We start from the raw sequence: 20,140 nt of genomic DNA, 5'->3' as shown, positions 1-20,140 counted from the left end.
TAAATTTAGCGTCTATACTGTTTAAAATGCAATAATAAGCTGTCTCACCCAGCTCCACACATGCTCAGTTGCTCTCTTTTTTAGGTATTATGCCAAAAGTCAGAGCCACTAGAGGTTGATCTGCTGACAGCCCAAATATTAACTGCTGCTCAGGGGCTCTGGGCTTCAGCAAAATGGCAGCCTCTACCAAAAACAGGAGCAATGTTGGAGGCAATTTACAACACACATTAATGTTAGTAACATAAATATTCATGTGGAATGTATGCTCCTTGCTGAGGAATATTATTTCTTATCAGGTTATTTGTAAAGTTCCACTTTAACAAGAGACATGTTTTCCAGTGTTCAAAAATGCAAGCTAAACTTGTGACTTTAACCTGCCTTTTAATTATAAAATGGGTATATTCCAATACGAAAATATGTAGTTGTTCCCCCCCACAAAATTAGTCTATTTTCCATTTCAATAGAAGCCCTTAGATTTTCTCAGGCTATTTCTTTTACAGGTCAGAAAAGGGTGGTTAGGGAAATATGGCAACTAGATGGAGCTGAGGATCATAGGAAATAAGTGTTTATTTAGTTTGATCCTCAGCTCCATCTAGTGGCGATAACATGGTATTTTTCCAAACCACTTTTTTTTTTAATGAATGAATAACATTTGACCTGTAATAGAACTAGAAGGAGAACACTTGGTTTTGCCTCATTCATACTGAATAAATGCATCAGAAGTTCCACTGGACAAAAAGCTATGCAAATTTGTTTATATGCGAATCAGCTAGAAATTGCAGTAACACATTGATGTTTATTATTTTCCCCTAACTCTCACAGACTGCACTGAAAAATCACTTTGATGGTTTAAACTTTGATCTTTGATAAATGATCTTAAAAGCCACAGGCAGATTAAAGTAAATTAAAATTAAATTAACTTTCATCAAAGTCTGGAAAAATTATATTGCTTTTTCCCAGTAGAGCTTGAAATGTATGCCCGATAGTTTTTCATTCTTCAAAAAAACGCTCCTTAGCGATGATCCTGCACATCGTAGTTTCAGGAACATGATTTCGATTCACAACAACTGCCTAAATTACTGGCTTGACTAATCTCTGCAAACAGGAACGGATCTTGGATTAGGCCCTGCAAGAAAAGAATACTAAATTAGAATGAGATAAATAGCTGTTTAAAATAAACCTTTCCTAAGAGAAACACACAGCCTTCCTTTGCTGAGTTCTGATTCTGGAAATGCTAGTTGCCTGGCTGTCATACTGATCCTCTGACTTGAGTATTTTGAGTCACTAATCCAAAAGAAGTATGCAGATAATGAGTTACAGAAGTATGCAGATCAGGAAAGCCAAAAACCCTAAACTTATTAAGTATTAAAGCCAGAGAATGTATATACACATAGAAAAATTTACACTTCTGAGTCCTCCTCTATCCCTATGCCAAATTCTAAAAAATAGCAGAAGATGAAAAGGCTTCTAAATGAGAGGTAGATGGTTCAGTTCCACTCAAAACAATAGTATATGAACAAGACATGGGGCGCACCACTGGTGCATTAATTGTGATAATACTGAGATACAGTAAAGTATAAAAAAAAATGTTCCATAATAAAAGAATAAAAAGTATATATTATAGGTGCTCCATAATGGACAGGGTTATCTAAAGCCCTTCACACACAGGCCGAATATCGTCCAAAATCAGCCGCTATAGTGGATACCGGCCATGTGTACGGGTTGGTCCTTGTTTGACAGAACCCAATCTCATGAGTGGCTTCTGTCGAACAAGCATGCTGGAAAACCAGATGGCTAGCAGGGGGGAGGCGAGTTCTTGGTCCCCCTGTCAGAACACAATAGCTCAGCAGGGATGTATGAACATCGCATTGTTACTACAGGACCTACCTGCGATCTCATCAGATTTTTTTTTTAGTTCAGCCAAGCTGGGCTTTAAGCTGCAAAATATTTTTCAAAACATGTTTTTAGAACTATCGTTCAATTATCTAAGCGTTGAAGAGGTCTATTCAACATTCAGTTTCAATGAGAGCAAGCAAAACAAAAATCAAAAAAATAAATAAATCAATGGAAATTTTTTGTCGAATCTAATAGAAAGAAACAAATTTCTAATAATCGATCTTGCTGCCGGTCAAGAAGAATTGAAACTCGTCTTATGCGCATGCACTTGTCAAAGTTAATCTAGAAGTAGAATGTTTGTTATATGAAAATTGAAACATTGACACGATAGTCAAATGAAAAGTCGCTTCAAATTAGTCCATGAAGGCACCATCGAATGGTTCTCATCTAAATGTTCAAATTAAATTCTTCAGGTGTAAGACCAGCTATGGTCACCATGGGAAACTACAATCTCAGTGGCATATCATCCATAGGGGCAGGGTGTTCACTGCATATGGGCCCCTGAGGAGGGGGGTCTGCCGTGGTCTGACTCACACTGCACCTATGGATGATGAAACATGGATTGTGAAATTTGACAGTCATAGGTGATCGGTGCGGCGGCGGTGGCATTTACAAGCACCGATCTCCCTGTATGGCTTTCAATGAAGTGCCTGAGACTCGCTTTATTGAAAATCATACAGGGAGATAACTGCTTGTACCTCCCCCCACTGCACCGATCAACTCCAACTGCCCTTCCTCTCTGGGTCCTCCTGTGTCTTCGTGACCTGGGAAAAGTGTGTGTGCTGCTCAGGCTCAATAGGAATTGAGTATGTGGACAGTGCATCCGCAGTTGTTGCTAGAGTGCTGCCAGGGAATGGCGCTCATCATGGCACCTGCAAAGGTTCAAGGAAGGAAGGATGACCCCAGGAAGTCGCACATCTATGATGCCCTGCTGCAATGAATGGAGTGACAACCTCAGCCTGGACTCCAACCATGCCATGCCCCCAACACGTTTCACTCTGCCCCCCCGGAACTTGGTCATAAGAATCCCCATGACCAAACTTGGGGGGGGGGGCAGAGTGAAACATGTTGGGTGCGAGGCCTGGTCGGAGTCCAGGTTGAGGTTGCCACTCTATTCATTGCAGCAGGACATTATAGATGTGCGACTTTCACGGGTTACCCTTCCTTCCTTGAACACCCCTGTGCAGGGGCAGACTGACCATTCTGGCACTCGGTCACGGACCGAGGGCCCCATGCCACTAGGGGGCCCCATCAGACTGGCCAGCCTCGGTAATTTAGGGACAGTATGTAAAAATCTGTGTTTTTTTACATCTGTCCCTGAAATGTCCCATGCCGACATAATTTTGCTGTAAAAAAAAAGGAAGCTATAGATGCCCCGCCTCTGTACTGCCTCCTCAGCCAATGGAAACAGTGTACACGCCCCCTTCCTCTCCGCGGCTCATTTGATTTCAGAGCAGGAGACTGCCAACAGCTGGAGGAGGGGACACAACGTGCAGTGTGGGAAGGGCTGCAACCTGCTGGAAGGTAAGCTTGCTGAGATGAACTGAGTGTCAGTGGCTTAACCTAGTGAGCAGGAGGGAGGGTGGATGTGTTTTTCCTCTAGCAGGACTCTGAAGCTGTTAGATCGATTTTCTATGTGAGAAGTGCCATGCTTCTGGAGGAAGGAACTTCCTCCCCCAATCTCTGCTACCCTGCCTACTCATTACCTGCCCACCAGTACACAGGCACAGTCCCCTCCTCTCCTGCATTACCACCTAAAGTGTCTGTGAGCTGCTGGGGCACTACAAGTCCCAGCATGCCTGGAGATGGTGGCAGCAGTGTGTTTTTTAGACTGATTCGTTGGGTGAAAAGTGCTGGTGTCTATATATATATATATATATATATATATATATATATATATATATATATATATATTTTTTTTTTTTTTTTTTTATTAGAGCTGGGTGATAATTAAAAAAACAAAAAAAAAACACGGTTTGAATCAAGGTGTGTTTTTTTTTTTTTTTTTTTTAATGGACACTGTGCCGGTCCTGAGGAGCTGCGGGCAGGAGTTTTTAGGCGAGGCTACGGCTTTGGCTTAGTCCACGATGCTTTCTTAAATTTTGAATTGATTTGACCTCTCAGCTCGATTCAAGATTTAAATCAATTTTTTTTTCCCCAGCCCTAAAATATATATATGTGTGTGTGTTTATGGTGTGTGTCTGTGTGTCTATGTGTATACTGTGTGTCTATCAGTGGCGGTGTGTCCATAAGGGGCGCTTGGGCGCTGCCCCCACTCTCCTGGCACCTCTCTATCACCAAAGATTTTGCATTGCATGAATCTATCTATGGTTGCCGCTGACACCCCCTATTCAGATACCTGTCTCCTTTTCGGGCACCTGAATTACAGCGGCGGTTGTGTTTTGGGGAAGCACCTGATTAGAGCCTTAGGCTCTAATAGGCGCCCACAAAGGTGAACAGCAGGCGTCATGCTGGGCGTTCACTGTTCACTCAGCTGTGTGTGTGTGTGTTAGAAAAGCAAAGGAATTCACTTTGCTAACACTGAACCGCCTCTAAGCCAATCAGGTGCTCGGGTCTGTTACCTGTCACCTGATTGGCTGAAGCGTCAGGCACTGTGATTGGATGCCTGACAGAGGATGGAAGAAGACATCGAGGGGCGTGCAGGACACCGCCACTGACCCGCTCCGAGACAGGTAAGTACGGGGCGATGCACATTAGCAGCAATTCATGGGCACAGTAGCAGCAATTGATTGGCACACTGGCAGCATTTGATGGGGCACAGTGGCTGCATTTGATGGGCACAGTGGCTGCAATTGATGGGTTTTTTTTGTTTGTTTTTTTCAGTTTGTTTGTGCCCCCCCTCATAAATTTTGAGCACCAGCCACCACTGATGTCTATGTGTATATATGTATAATGTGTGTGTGTGTGTGTGTGTGTGTGTGTATGTATACTGTATGTTTCATTTGTGCCTACTGCCACCAAACAGAAGTCGATCTAACAATCCTATGCCCCTGAAAAATCCACAGCCATTCGGAGGCAGCTGAATGGTGAACTGCTGAGCCCGGCCTCGGATCAGGCAGCAGGGCAGGTCTGGGTGTGTGCCGTGATTTGGCACACATCAAGTATGGCTTTTATTCACATGCCCCACTGCCAGATCTGAGGCCAACCACAGCAGTTCACTATTTCGCTGGCTCTTAGCCCTTGTACACACGGTCGGAGAATCCGTCGGAATGTGTCCTATCGGACCGCGTTGTCGGATAATCCGACTGTGTGCGGTATGCATCGGACTGTTTCCGTCGGTATATCCGTCGGACCAAATTTTCCAACTTGCTGGAAATATTTTCAGACAAACTGGTCCGATAGGACATAGTCCGATCATGTGTAGAGAATTCCGATCGGACAAAGTGCCACGCATGCTCAGATCAAATTCCTACATCAAAGCTATTGGCTACTAGCGTGAAAATAGTCCCGTCATAACGAAATTACGTCATCATGTTCTGAAAGATCTGATTTTTCGACAAATTTGTCCGACCGTGTGTATGCAACAGTTTCGGACAAGATCCGGCGGACAAAATCAGACGGATTTGGTTGTCGGAATCTCCGACCCGTGTGTACAAGGGCTAAGACTCACTTGCACAGTTCAGAGATGGAACAGTGGATTTTTTTTTCTAATTTAAAGGCCTTTAAATTAAGGTGCAAAGGTGTGTGTAAGGGGACACTGATAGAAGGTGACACACTGGGGGGCTCTGCCATAAGTTAGGACTCTGTGGACTGTGATATATAGGGAGAATGTTAGGACTATGGTGTAAGGTAGGGCTGATGTGAGCGTGGCGTTCATCCTGACTGTACTTGTTGTTTTGTATGTTACTTACTCCTGGCATGGCGGCCACCTGTAAGCCTGGGGGCCCCATAATCTTATATTGCCCGGGGGCCCCATGAGTTGTCAGTCCGCCCCTGCCCCTGTGTGTTCCTCTGGCTCCCCTGCCTGCTCCTCCACCCCCCTCTTTGCTCCTCCCGCCCCCCTCCTCCTATACTCCACACTCTTCTCCTGCCCATACTACCCACCTCCATACACTCCGCACTCCTCTCCTGCACGAACTACCCACCGCAATGCACTATGCACTCCTCTCTTGCACATATTACTCACTGTTGTACACTCCCCACTTTACATTCCCCACTTAACATTACCACATTCTTCACTATGTAAGTCATCTCAGACTCTATTTAACTACATCAACTTTAAGCCATGCCCAATATTTCACATAATTTCAACCACAGCCACTTTTTCCTGTGGCACGCTTTGCTTGGCGCATTATTATTTTTGTTGATGCCTAGGGCTCACTTTTGATTTTACACAGGGGGCCACTGATTTCATGATACGTCCCTGGATCAAATACAGATCACCACAAACACAAGGAACCTCTGACTTAGATTCTGACTGATCACCCCCGATTGTCCCCTGTGTTCTCCTCCAGCTCCCAGTGTCCTCCTCTGGGTCATCTGGCTCCCCAGGTCCTCCTCCGGTCCATCCCCCTCCTCATCCCTGATCTGTCAGGATGGAGAGCAGAGGAAGGAGCTGGTAAATCTGTCATTTACCAGCTCCTTCCTTTTCTGAATGTCCATTCATAACTGAGCATTGTAAAATGTTTACTCTGCGTCCGTTTATGAATAGAGAGGAGCCTCTGTCTCTTGTCCATTCATCTCTGTTTAGACCCCTAATATCTCACCAAAGCCACCCCCTAAAAAAAAATAAAAAAAGAATTATAATATAAAAATATTTAAAAAGATTAAATTGTAAAAATAATAATAAATAATAAACAAAAAAAAAACAAAAAAACACTGACACCCCCCCCCCCCACACACACACACACACAAAAAAGCATTGTAAAAATAATAACAAATATATATATATATATATATATATATATATATATTGTAAAAAATAATTAAATAAAATAAATTGTAAAAAATAAAATTGTAAAAACTACTGGCACAGTCCACACCTCATTAGTGTTACCTATCAGTGCCCATCAGTGCTGCATATTAGTACCTCTTCCTCAGTGCCACCTATCAGTGCTGCATATTAGTGCCACTGTAAAATAACATTTAAAAAAAGTACCTGAAAAAGTATTGGTACTTATACTCGGTCTTCAAAAAGTGGTATCGGTGCAACCCCAATATATATATTATATCAAACCTGGCTTAAACTTTATTCCACTGTGTGTTCTCAATGTGTAATATAACAGAGTTGTTGGAACATGTCATTTTTATTGCCTCTGATGCAACCTGCTTGACCAGCGAAACCGGTCAGGCTTCTCCTTGGACCTGGCTTTTCTCTGCTCCCCATGGTTATGTGGCCAAGGCTGGGACTGATAAGTATTTCATTGCAATCTTCATTTATGGATGCTTACATGTACAAATAAATGGCAACCATCCCAAGCTATAACTGGAACAGGTGCATCCAAGCTACTACCTCCTGTGTCATTGCCTCAGCATGGCAAGTCTCTGCAAAATGTCTATGTAGAATTCATGCAAAAAATGGAGAAAGGCTGGTGCCATAGAAGTCAACTAAAACATCGTTTTATATATGCAGGTGAACAACAGTCAAAAAAGCCAATGCATTTCGGCCATCGGGCCTTCCATGTGCTCCCTGCTGCAAATGCTAGTTATAGGTTGGGTTGGTTGCCATTATTTTGTATAGTTGGTGAATTGGTGAGGGGACACATTGAATACCTTTGCTGCCATTGTGCTTTTGCTGGGTGTCCAGCGCATCCTTACACCTTTAAGGAGGGTGTGCTCCCTCCTGGCATACCTGCCCTTAAAGAGCAGTCTGGATTCTCCTGTGTAAAAATTAAAAGTCAGCAGCTACAAAAACGGTAGCTGCTGACTTTTAATAAACAGGTTGTGCTCACCCCAGCCTTTTTTCAACTCTTGTCCTCTGTCCCCGGCACCCCCATCTTAACTGTGCGCACCCAGCTGCAACACCTTGGAGCTTCACAGTCAGGAGCCCACTATGCATGCGTGATCCACACTGAGCATTGTGAATGGTCCTGCAGTCTTCTGGGACCTCCAACATGTCCCAGAAGACTGTGAGGAGTGGGGGGGGGGACTTCGGCTTTGATCGTGTAGGTGGTCAGAGCAGAAGTGGAAGTGGGTACCTGTCAAAATGAGGACAGGAGCAGGGGGGACACCTTAAAGCCAAACTATATATTTACTCAAACTTGGGGTACTCTCAAAATGATAGAGTTAGGACTGAAGTACACTGGGGTGCCGTGACATGGCTGCTGCAGCTTACACGTGTATTTGCAAATGTTCGCAAACTAAACCCTTTGTTTTAAATGTGAACTGTTAGACAGGGTCAATTTGGTTTCTCACAGGCTGGCTGGCAAGTTTATTTTTTGACTGGGATACATTCATGTAGCGGTTGACCAGTGGCACATATAGAAAGGGCGTCGGTATGTGCGGCTGTGGTGCTTGGCTGCTTACAGTATACCTGGAAGGCTCACTAAGGTGGGTTCGGATTGGGATCCGAATATGTCGGAGCTATGCACATTGCCAATGAAGAGATAAAATATATTTTGGAACAAGATTAAACATGCCCCATAATGCAAGAAATACAGTGGCCTCGCTTTTTTAGTATCAGAATATACTGTATAGTTAGGCCCCTTTCACACGGGGCGGATCAGTAATGATCCGCCCCGTGATGATCCGCTCGCTCAGCGGGGATCGCTCCGTTGTCCCCGCTGAGCTGGCAACGGACAGGGCGGTCTCCGCACACTGTGCAGGGACCGCCCTGTCAGCTCTCCGCTCTCCTCTATGGGGATCGGATGAGCATGGACCGTATGTCCGTGTTCATCAGATCCGCTCTGCAGACGGATAGAAAAATAGGATTTTCCTCCGTCTGCAGAATCAGACAGTAGCGGATGCGGACAGTAGCGGGTGTCTGCGGATGTTCATCTGCAGACACCCGCTATCCCATAGGAATGCATGTATGTCCGTATTTCATCCGCAAATGGATGGATGAAATACGGACATACTGTCCGCATGTGTGAAAGGGGCCTTACACGTTTTCTGTAGTAAAAAGGTGCAGTAAATCCTGTATGTTAATCTAGTGTTTTTATTGTGAAACTGTTACATCATTTCATGTAATCATTTGTTGAGCTGAGAACAAAACAGTCACATAATGTGACCTAGTAAAACTAGTATTCATTAACTTTCCTCAAATTAAAATTCAGGCATTAACTGAGTCAAGTGGTGCAAATATGTTACAGTGTGAATGAATGCTGCAGCATTCTCCAGCAGGTGCCAGTTTTCCTATCAATTGCCAGAAATGACAATCTCTGGTTCAAACTAGTACTTCTACTAGTAAACAGCTGGGGGTTGTAGGCAAACTAATGAACCTTTGACATAGACAAGCAGCTAGATAGGTCTTATTAATCGATATTTGTTGTTACACTGGGTAACATCTGAAGATCTTGAACATTGTGAAATGCCAGTTTGCACCAGATTCACTTTCTTTAAGCATTTAGCATTGTCACAATGGTTAGTTGCCACTGCTAATCTTGTTTACGAAGAAATACTTTGAAAGTACTCACAAGCAATGTGATTATTAACGAACCAATGAGCATAGTGATGTGAGGATCCTTATATCAGTAGGATATTAGAGACATTAGATGTAGCGCTGGGCTCCTGAAGAGCATGCGCTATGTTTTGTAAATTTAGGTTTTTCCTAAGACCATAGTTGGGTTAATTTCAGTAAATTGTGGCCCTTGCTTCAGTTTGGCTGGGCTTTACTATGTTCTGCCTGGTCATAGGTGTAGGTATCACCTTTGACAGGCATTGGAACGCAGTCTGGTTGGACGCATTGGGTACCAATCTCTCTCTCGGAGCCAATTAGTGAGTGCGTTGACTTGCTGTCTATTCCGGGAGAGGGTACATAAGGTGCTAAGATCACAAGGTTCTGGGTTCTGGTACAGAAGTATGTTCTGACTCCATGGTCCTGGTCCTCCTGACCAGCCCCCAGAGGCCCTCATTGCCTGGGGTGCGGATCCATCTGTTTCCGAGTCTCGGGACTGGTTAGTTCGAGGCACAGTAACTGGAAGGAGGATTTCAAGGTGGTTCCGGCGCCGTCTCGGGTTTGGAGAGGCCCAGCAACTCAAAACGCAACCGGGGAGGACTCTTCAGAAGAGCGCCACACACGGGGCTGGCTGCTCGTTAAGAGCCTGGAAGCTAAGCTGAAAGGGCACCAAGTAAATCCGCATACTTATGGTATCGCCAGACCGGCTGCAAGATAGTGGTACTGCAAGAAAGTTCCTAATTTCATCCTTCAGTTACACCTAAGTTTCTGTGCTAATTTAAAGTTCTACAATCAAGGCTGTGGCAGAGACTTTTCTCATTTAAAATTCTATGACCAAGTCTGTGACAGAGACTTTGCTAAGCTTAAATCACCTGTCGGCTGCTAAATCCACAAACAGGGATCTATCCGGTAGTTGAAATATCCAGTTGCGAATGGCTATTCCCTGGATCATCTAGAGAGAGACATTTCAAGTGTCAGCAGTTCCAAGAGTACCTGAGCTTTACTACCCATACCCTCTATTCCCAACTGGGAGACTGTGTTCTGTTCAACGTTTTATGCAAATAAAAATTCCCAAAGGGACTCAAGTGTCAGCCTCTGCAGTTTATTGGGCCATCAACCTCGGGAACCCCTAGACAAGAACAAGGTGGAGAAGGTAAATGGTAAGCCCAGCAAAACCAGCCGCTCCTTCGGGGGTCAGTGCTACACGTGTGGGATCGCAGTCCGGGATTTACCGTTACCTCTCACAGAAAGAACTGTACACGTGAGTTTATGGAATAGAAGGTGGAAGTTTTTTGGACTGCACCATTTTGAGAAAGGCAAAAAGACATTCACTGTTGGTGTGTAAGCGTGGGAGGAGCCCTGGAAAAAAGCCTGCGAAGTTGCGCAACCAGAGGAGCCAGTGGGAGGAGTCTGCGCCTGTTTCGTTTTCCTACACGAGGCAACACGTGAGTGTGTTGTAGGAAGAGAGTGAAGCCAGTTGTGTTTTACTGTGCGGAGAGAAAAAAGTTTCGGAAGAAAATATGTTCCGTGTTCTAGGCACATAATCTGTTCCAGGACCCAGGATGCCATCGTTGAGGGGTCCCACGAGTGTGCAGATGCCCGGTACCGTGCTGACCGACATGGGGATCAGCTTTCTGCCGCAGGGGTGGTTTATCCTTTACACCACTGGGGACATCGAGGCCCTTGGCATGCTTTGCGGAGGATGTGAGGGACTGGTCCCAAGTCCCTGGCCATTTGTCCGGTGTCAGAGATGTGGAGACTACATCTTCAAGGTGGAGCAGCCTACAGAGTCACCTCGGGCCTACCATATGGACTGGGCCACGGGCGTGGCCACCGAGGAGTCCATCGTTTATGCTCCGCCTGTGAGGCCTACAGTTTTGGCATCATCTACTGTAGCTGGTGCTTTGGAAAAGGACATTGTTTCTTCCCGGATTAGAGAATCTACTCCAGAAGTCATGGACATGGCCTCGTCCACCAATACTGCTACTGCTATGCCTGCTCTGGAGAATGTGGAAAGGCTTCCCGCGGCCACGGTAGAGGTCCACCGCCCAGTCCATTGGATTTCATCAGAAGAAGGTGATTGCCCTGGAGAAGCCAATGCAGTCTATCGGTGAGAAACCTGGGGAAACGGTGGCGAGCGGGACTGTAAAAAGTTATGTGTTAGCAGAAGAAGTATGGGACTCAGATTCATATTCTTCTTCTTCTGACATTGGGGATGTTGATGAGTTGTTTGACACAATGTCCCAAGAACTACTATGGGCCTGTGGGGATGATGTGGCCGCTACCTGTGCTGACATTTCAGGCACCCCAGCCACTGTTAATATGACATTGCCAAAACCTGTAAACTTGCCAACACTTAAAAGAGACGCTGTTGCTTTGGTGCATAAATCCCCACATTCATGAATACCCCCAGTGGATGGAACTGCCCGAAATCTGCCGAGACTTGCAAGGTCTCCGAGACTTTTGAACAAACGGGTGGCAACAGAGTATGGACTAGAGATCCCGTATGTGCCCAGGGAGATAATGGACATAATTGAGGAAAATCGTGAAAAGTGGTATGCAGAGGGCGTCTGGAACTATCTTAAAGTTCCAAAGCCACTTTGTAAGAAGGCATTTTGTCCGGAGACGTATGAACGCTTTCTGGGGTGTATACAGCACTGGAGCTATGGCCGGCATATCTATGCAGATAAAGTTGTTATTTGCAGGCCAGACAAAGACAGTGCGGTGTACTTTATAACAACTGTGGATGAGAATGGAAAAGACTAGACCTTGCCCGATCCACGATTCTACTGGTGAACTGTTCTTGAACTACATTTTTTTTAATGCAAGAAGGGTTTTCTTCTCCTTTTCTGCTTCTTTCTTGAAAGTACAAGGAATGTGGGTAGATAGATAGGTTAGCTGCTAGAGAGCTACGTGTCAAGATTACCCTATGGTCTGCAGTACTTACTTTCAGGGAAAGGACTTGTAGTTACAGTGACTCTGACCACTAGGTGGCATGGGACGGAGCAAAAACAAAATATAGTTGGTTTTATTCTTTTAGGGGGAAAAAAAACACAATAAGTCGTTTTAGAAAAAAAAGAGAAGTTTTAAGTTTAGAGGAGAGAACTCTATTAAGAGTGGGATAGAGTTCTGCCTTCTAAGAAGTGTAATATATTTTATATCGCTGTTGTGTGCTTTCTTTTCAGGATTCACCAAGATCATCTGTCAAGCCACTGGAGAGTGGGTGGTGTAGATAGACAGGAATTGGGTAGTATATGTATAATCTGTTAACGTAACCTGTTTTATGTGACAAATCTTAAATGTGTTTGATATTTTCCTCCTTTTTCAAAACCCCAAAAAGCTTAGGTACCCAAAAAAATAAAAATAAATTGTAGTGTTAACAGTTTTTTAGCTAGATGATGAGGACATCATCTAAATAACCTGAGGGAGTGTGTAGCGCCGGGCTCCTGAAGAGCACGCGCTATGTTTTGTAAATTTAGTTTTTTCCTAAGACCATAGTGGGGTTAATTTCAGTAAATTGTGGTCTTGGCCTCAGTTTGGCTGGGCTATACTATGTTCTGCTTGGTCATAGATGTAGGTATCACCTATGACAGGCATTGGAACGCAGTCTGGTTGGACGCATAGGGTACCACTCTCTTTGTCGGAGCCAATCAGTGAGTGCGTTGTCTTGCTGTGTATTCCGGGAGAGAGTACTTAAGGTGCTGAGATCACGTGGTTCTGGGTTCTGGTCCAGAAGTATGTTCTGACTCCATGGTCCTGGTCCTCCTGACCAGCCCCCAGAGGCCCTCATGGCCTGGGGTGCAGATCCATCCGTTTCAGGGACTGGCTAGTCCGAGGCACAGTAACTGGAAGGAGGATTTCAAGGTGGTCTAGTGCCGTCTCGGGTTTGGATAGGCCCAGCAACTCAAAATGCAACCAGGGGAGGACTCTTCAGAAGAGGGCCACTCACAAGGCTGGCTGCCCGGTAAGAGCCTGTGTCACGTACCTTTAAGCAGAGCCCGGAGTGCAGGGAGTGGCCTCTCGTAGACCTCTGACTCGAGAGACCCTGGTAGTGGTGACAGGGGCTCAGGAGCACAGAGGGGCACAAGTGCCTGACCGGATAGCAGGTGGTAGAGGCAGCAGACTGTTGAAGGAGGAGGTGTATTGTAGTCCGGTGTCTGAATGCAGGCAAAGGTGAGATAAGTTCCAGCAGACAGCAGAAGGGTTCCTGTAGTCCAGCAACGGTATACAAGTGATTGCAGGAAGTGACAAACAACGGAGGGGTATTGTAGTCCAACAATGGATGCAGGTGCAATGGATATGCGGAAGCGGAAGAGTCCAGTAGTCTGCGGCCAGAGATAGAAGGCTACAAACGCAGAAGGAGTACAGCCAGATATTGCGGAGGACTGGGAGGTGTCCTGTAGTACAACAGCAAGCAACTTACAGTTGACGGATGGTGTAACAGTCCAGGTCAGGCACAGGCGGGCAGATCAGGTACAGAAACGGAATCCAGAAGAGTAGTCGGGTACAAGCCAAAGTCGGGGGGCAGGCAGCAAACAGCAGAGTCAGGAACAAGCCGGGTTCGATACGGATCAGGGTACAGGTACAGATACAGGTACAGGTTCAGGTTCAGATTCAGATACGGATCACCAGGACGCACAGGAACGCTGTTGATCAGGCAGCAAGGCAGTGAGGCATGGATCCAGTTTAAATAGCGCTATTGGCGCCAATTTGCGTCAAACGGCCGCGCGTGCACGCGCGCACCGCCGATCGCGGTAACGCTCCTGGAACTGGGCAAGAGATCTTCTGCGACTTTCGCCGCTCGGACGTCCGTGAGGAGGATCTTCCTGACATTGCCCCCCCCCAATGGGCAGCCTCCAGATGCCCAACTGGGACATCTTACCTGGGTGAGATCTTTTAAATGCCAGAACCAACCTCTTGGCGTGGATGCCAGTCTCTGGTTCCCAGGAGTTCTCTTCTGGACCATACCCCTTCCACTTCACCAGATACTGTACCTGGTTGCGTCTCTTTCTGCAATCCAAAATTGCTTCTACTTCGAACTCCTCTTCACCATTAATAAGCACAGGTTCAGGAGGGCCCACGTTCCGATCGGTGAAGGGATCCTGGATTGAAGGTCTTAAGAGGGACACATGAAACACTGGGTGAATGCGCAGCGATTCTGGTAATTTTAGCTCATAAGCCACATTGTTAATTTTCCTGGAAATTGGGAAAGGACCCACAAATTTTGGGCCCAGTTTTCTAGATGGGCATGTTAATTTTAGATTCAGAGTAGATAACCAAACCAAATCTCCGGGTTTTAGGTCGAGCTCCCCTCTCCTCTTTCTGTCAAAAACTGCTTTGTTGCGTTCTTGAGTTCTTGCCATCGTTTCTTGAAGCAACTTGTTATTGGTGCAGAAAAAGTCCAAAGTTTCTTGAACTGCTGGAACCGTGCATTCTGGGATATTGGCTGATAGGAACTGAGGGTGAAAACCATAGTTCGCAAAGAAGGGAGAAGATTAGTTGCAGAATGAACAGAGTTATTGTAGGAAAACTCGGCAAGTGGTAAAAGGGATACCCAATCGTCTTGCGAAAAAGAAGAATAACACCGCAAATATTGCTCAAGGGTCTGGTTTGTTCGTTCGGTCTGGCCGTTGGTCTGGGGATGATAGGCAGACGAAAATGAAAGATCAATTTTCAAGGACTTACATAAAGCTCTCCAAAATTTTGATGTAAATTGTACCCCTCGGTCGGAAACAATGTTCGCAGGTATACCGTGGAGTCTTACAATCTCCTTAATGAAGATCCTTGCGGTCTCAGGGGCAGAAGGTGTACCCTTCATGGGCAGAAAATGAGCCATTTTGGATAATCTGTCGACCACCACAAAGATAGTGGTGAAGCCTTCTGACGGAGGTAATTCAACAATAAAGTCTATGGAAATCATTTTCCAAGGCCTTTCCGGGATGGGGAGTGGTTTCAGCAACCCCCAGGCTTTGGTCTTGCTACTCTTGTTCTGGGTACAGGTAATGCAAGATTCAACATAAAGTTTACAGTCTCTTAGCAGCTGAGGCCACCAGAAGGTGCATAGGAGAAGTTCGGCGGTCTTGTGTACCCCAAAATGACCGGCCAATTTGTGGTCGTGGCAAGACTTGAGAACAGCAACCCGTAGTTGTTGGGGCACGTAGATCTTGTTTTCATGCCATAACAAGTTATTGCTAGAGAGTAAGGTGGTGTTTGAGGGATGTGGAGCTGACGATGAATCCTGCTTAAGTTGGGATAGAAGATCTTCCTGGAGCATAAGGAAATTTCCGGGCGCAAGGATGGTGTCTGTGGGTTGAAGAACTTCGGGTTCACTGAACATCCGGGAAAGCGCGTCGGGTTTGGTGTTCTTTGATCCGGGCCTATAGGTTATGTGGAAGGAAAATCTTGTAAAGAACAGTGCCCATCTGGCCTGACGCGGCTTCAGCCTCTTAGCAGTCTTTAAATACTCTAAGTTCTTGTGGTCAGTGTATACCAGAATGGGATGGGCTGCTCCCTCCAGGAGATAGCGCCATTCCTCAAGTGCGGCTTTGATAGCGAGTAACTCCCTGTCCCCGACATCATAATTCTTTTCCGCTTCAGACAATTTACGTGAGAAAAACGCCACTGGGTGTAATAAAGCCTTTGGGCCCTGTCTCTGAGAAAGGACTGCTCCCACTGCAACTTCGGATGCATCCACCTCAAGGATGTAGGGTAGCGCAGAATTAGGATGCTTCAGGACAGATGCTGACACAAATTGTTCTTTAAGGGAAGAAAATGCGGCTTGTGCCTCCGGAGTCCACTGGAACTTGATACCTTGTCTCGTTAATCTGGTGATTGGAGCGATGATTGTAGAAAATCCCTTGATGAATTTTCGATAAAAATTCGCAAACCCCACAAAGCGTTGAATTCCTCTTTTATCAGTAGGGGCTGGCCAGTCCAGGATGGCCGAAACTTTTTGCGGATCCATCTTGATTCCATCTACCGAAATAATCAGCCCCAAAAACTGAATGTTGCGACGTTCAAATTCGCACTTCTCAGGTTTTGCGTACAAGCCGTGTTGGCGAAGCCGAGTGAGAACCCTCTTAACGTGTTCCCTGTGAGCTGGCAGAGAGGGGGAGAAAATTAAGATGTCGTCCAGATATACTAAAACAAACAGGTCGAGAAAATCTCTAAAGATATCATTCACAAAATGCTGGAAAGTCGCAGGAGCGTTGCATAGCCCAAAGGGCATTACGAGATATTCAAAATGTCCGAAGCGGGTGCGGAAGGCAGTCTTCCATTCGTCCCCGCTTCGGATACGGACCAAATTATAGGCTCCGCGAAGATCCAATTTTGTGAAGATACGAGCTGATCCAAGGCGCTGGAATAATTCGGGTACCAAAGGCAGTGGGTACCGGTTCTTGACTGTAACTTTATTTAAGTCCCGGTAGTCAACACAAGGGCGGAGAGAATGGTCCTTCTTTTCTACAAAAAAGATTCCTGCCCCAGCTGGGGACGTAGAAGGACGTATGAACCCCTTTTTTAGATTGTCATCAATGTAAGTCCTGAGAGTCTCCAATTCCACTTCTGTTAAGGGAAATATTCTCCCGAAAGGGATTTCGGCTCCGGGAAGGATCTCAATTGGGCAATCGTAGGGTCTATGAGGGGGAAGTGTTTCTGCCCCTTTCTTGCTGAACACGTCCAGGAAGTCATGGTAGGTCTCAGGAACGTGCTGGCGAGTCTCAACATCGGTCTCCATACACATTAAATGGGGTGAAACCTTAGTTGATTCTTGAAAGCAGTGTTGACGACAGTAGCGGGAGAAAAAGAAAATGTTTCCGGTGGACCAGTCTATTTGCGGGTTGTGTGCCCGAAGCCAGGGCATACCCAGTATGATAGGGAAAAGGGGAGATTCAATAATGTCCAGGCAGAGTTGTTCCTGATGGTTACCGGAAATAGTAGCAGTCAAAGGACATGTCTCTTGTGTCACTGGTCCTGATTTGATAGCTGACCCGTCGGCAAGATGTACAGACAACCCTTTCGCCCTGGGCCGTAAGGGCACTTGGAACTTTTGGGCAAACGATAAGTCCATAAATCCACTGCACGCTCCAGAATCAACTATTGTGGGGACTTGAATGTTCCCTCCGGGTAGCTGAAGAGAGACGGGAACAGCCAGGTGAGTAGCATTACTAGGCACAGCAGGTAAAACAGGAGAAGATACATAAGAGTGCTTACGGAATTTGGCAGGACAGGATCTCACGTAATGTCCGGGTTCTCCACAGTAAAGACACAGATTGTTGAGCTGCCGGCGTTGTCGTTCCTCGGTGGTGAGCGTTGGTCTAAGTAAGCCCAGTTGCATGGGTTCAGGCGTGTCAGCAGCAGGATGTGCAGGGGGATTAGGTACACGGGGTAACATCCAGACTGGTCGGGACGGCCCGGCAGTGCGTTCTGTTCTCCGTTCTCTCAAGCGTCTGTCTATCTGGATGGAGAGGTTGATAAGGGCTTCAAGAGTTGCTGGAACACCCACCCGGGCCAATTCATCTTTTAGGGGTTCAGAGAGTCCCATGCGAAACTGGTAGCGCAGAGCAGCATCGTTCCAGGTAGTATCGGAACTCCAGCGCTGAAATTCAGACGCGTAGTCCTCTGCCGCTCTGCGGCCTTGCTGAAGAGAATATAAAGCTGCTTCCGCTGTGGCCGCCTGTTGAGGATCCTCATAGAGCAAACCCATGGCTTGAAAAAATGTATCCAGGTTATTAAGGCAGGCTTCCTTTTGCTCCAAAAGGTGGTGGGCCCAAGCCTGGGGCTCACCCAGTAGAAGGGAGATAACAAAACCCACCTTAGTGGATTCTAGAGAGAAAGTTCTGGGTTGAAGTGCAAAAAACAATTCACAGGCATTGCGAAAAGCTCTATACTTGCTGCGATTTCCCGAAAACCTCTCCGGAGTTGGGACCTTGGGTTCTGGGGGCAACATAACCACTGATGGCGCAGAAGAAGTTCCCGACACGGTAGGGCCTGTGGTAGATAAGACCTGGACACGCTCTTCCAATCGAGAATAGCCTTCTTGTAGAGATTTAACAGCCTGGGTAAGTCCAGCAAGATGACGGCATAAATCATCCATGGCCGAATCTCCCTGCGTGGGCTCAGACATGGCTGCCTGATACTGTCACGTACCTTTAAGCAGAGCCCAGAGTGCAGGGAGTGGCCTCTCGTAGACCTCTGACTCGAGAGACCCTGGTAGTGGTGACAGGGGCTCAGGAGCACAGAGGGGCACAAGTGCCTGACCGGATAGCAGGTGGTAGAGGCAGCAGACTGTTGAAGGAGGAGGTGTATTGTAGTCCGGTGTCTGAATGCAGGCAAAGGTGAGATAAGTTCCAGCAGACAGCAGAAGGGTTCCTGTAGTCCAGCAACGGTATACAAGTGATTGCAGGAAGTGACAAACAACGGAGGGGTATTGTAGTCCAACAATGGATGCAGGTGCAATGGATATGCGGAAGCGGAAGAGTCCAGTAGTCTGCGGCCAGAGATAGAAGGCTACAAATGCAGAAGGAGTACAGCCAGATATTGCGGAGGACTGGGAGGTGTCCTGTAGTACAACAGCAAGCAACTTACAGTTGACGGATGGTGTAACAGTCCAGGTCAGGCACAGGCGGGCAGATCAGGTACAGAAACGGAATCCAGAAGAGTAGTCGGGTACAAGCCAAAGTCGGGGGGCAGGCAGCAAACAGCAGAGTCAGGAACAAGCCGGGTTCGATACGGATCAGGGTACAGGTACAGATACAGGTACAGGTTCAGGTTCAGATTCAGATACGGATCACCAGGACGCACAGGAACGCTGTTGATCAGGCAGCAAGGCAGTGAGGCATGGATCCAGTTTAAATAGCGCTATTGGCGCCAATTTGCGTCAAACTGGCGCGCGCGCACGTGCACGCGCGCACCGCCGATCGCGGTAACGCTCCTGGAACTGGGCAAGAGATCTTCTGCGACTTTCGCCGCTCGGACGTCCGTGAGGAGGATCTTCCTGACAGCCTGGAAGCTAAGCTGAAAGGACACCAAGTAAATCTGCATTCTTATGGTATCGCCGGACCGGCTGTAAGATACTGGTACTGCAAGAAAGTTCCTAATTTTATCCTTCAGTTACATCTAAGTTTCTGTGTTAATTTAAAGTTCTACAATCAAGTCTGTGGCAGAGACTTTGCTAAGCTTAAATCACCTGTCGGCTGCTAAATCCACAAACAGGGATTTATCCGGTAGTTGAAATATCCAGTTGCAAATGGCTATTCCCTGGATCATCTAGAGAGAGACATTTCAAGTGTCAGCAGTTCCAAGAGTACCTGAGCTTTACTACCCATACCCTCCATTCCCAACTGAGAGACTTTGTTCTGTTCAACGTTTTATGCAAATAAAAATTCCCAAAGAGATTCAAGTGTCGGTCTCTGCAGTTTATTGGGCCATCAACCTCGGGAACCCCTAGACAAGAATGAGGTGGAGAAGGTAAACGGTAAGCCCAGCAAAACCAGCCGCTACTTCGGGGGTCAGTGCTACATAGAGATTTAGGGTCACTATGCAGTGGGGAAAGTAATTATTTGATCCCCTGCAGATTTTGTAATGTTACCCACTTACAAACAAATGAAGGGTCTATAATTTTTATCATAGGTGTATTTTAAATGATAGAGACAGAATATTCACCAAAAA

The 20,140-nt window shown here is 46.3% G+C and overlaps 1 protein-coding gene across 3 annotated transcripts in view; it reads right to left on the bottom strand.

The window, feature by feature from the left end:
- Positions 1 to 361: 361 nt before the first annotated feature.
- The window catches only part of LOC143930729 (arsenite methyltransferase-like), a 96,220-nt gene continuing 76,441 nt past the window's right edge, over positions 362 to 20,140 (bottom strand). For all 3 annotated transcript variants that reach the window (XM_077455283.1, XM_077455282.1, XM_077455281.1), the window contains one exon: positions 362 to 1,126. In XM_077455283.1, coding sequence (XP_077311409.1) covers positions 1,040 to 1,126 — 87 coding nt within the window. In that variant the 3' untranslated portion in view covers positions 362 to 1,039. The remainder of the gene's footprint in view (positions 1,127 to 20,140) is intronic.

Source organism: Lithobates pipiens, unplaced genomic scaffold (assembly GCF_037356315.1).
Source record: "Lithobates pipiens isolate NorthernLeopardFrog02 unplaced genomic scaffold, aLitPip1_a1.2 Scaffold_25, whole genome shotgun sequence".
In the NCBI taxonomy this organism is placed as follows: domain Eukaryota; kingdom Metazoa; phylum Chordata; class Amphibia; order Anura; family Ranidae; genus Lithobates; species Lithobates pipiens.
Note: the sequence above shows the minus strand (reverse complement) of the source record. Positions and strands in the feature narration are given on the sequence as shown.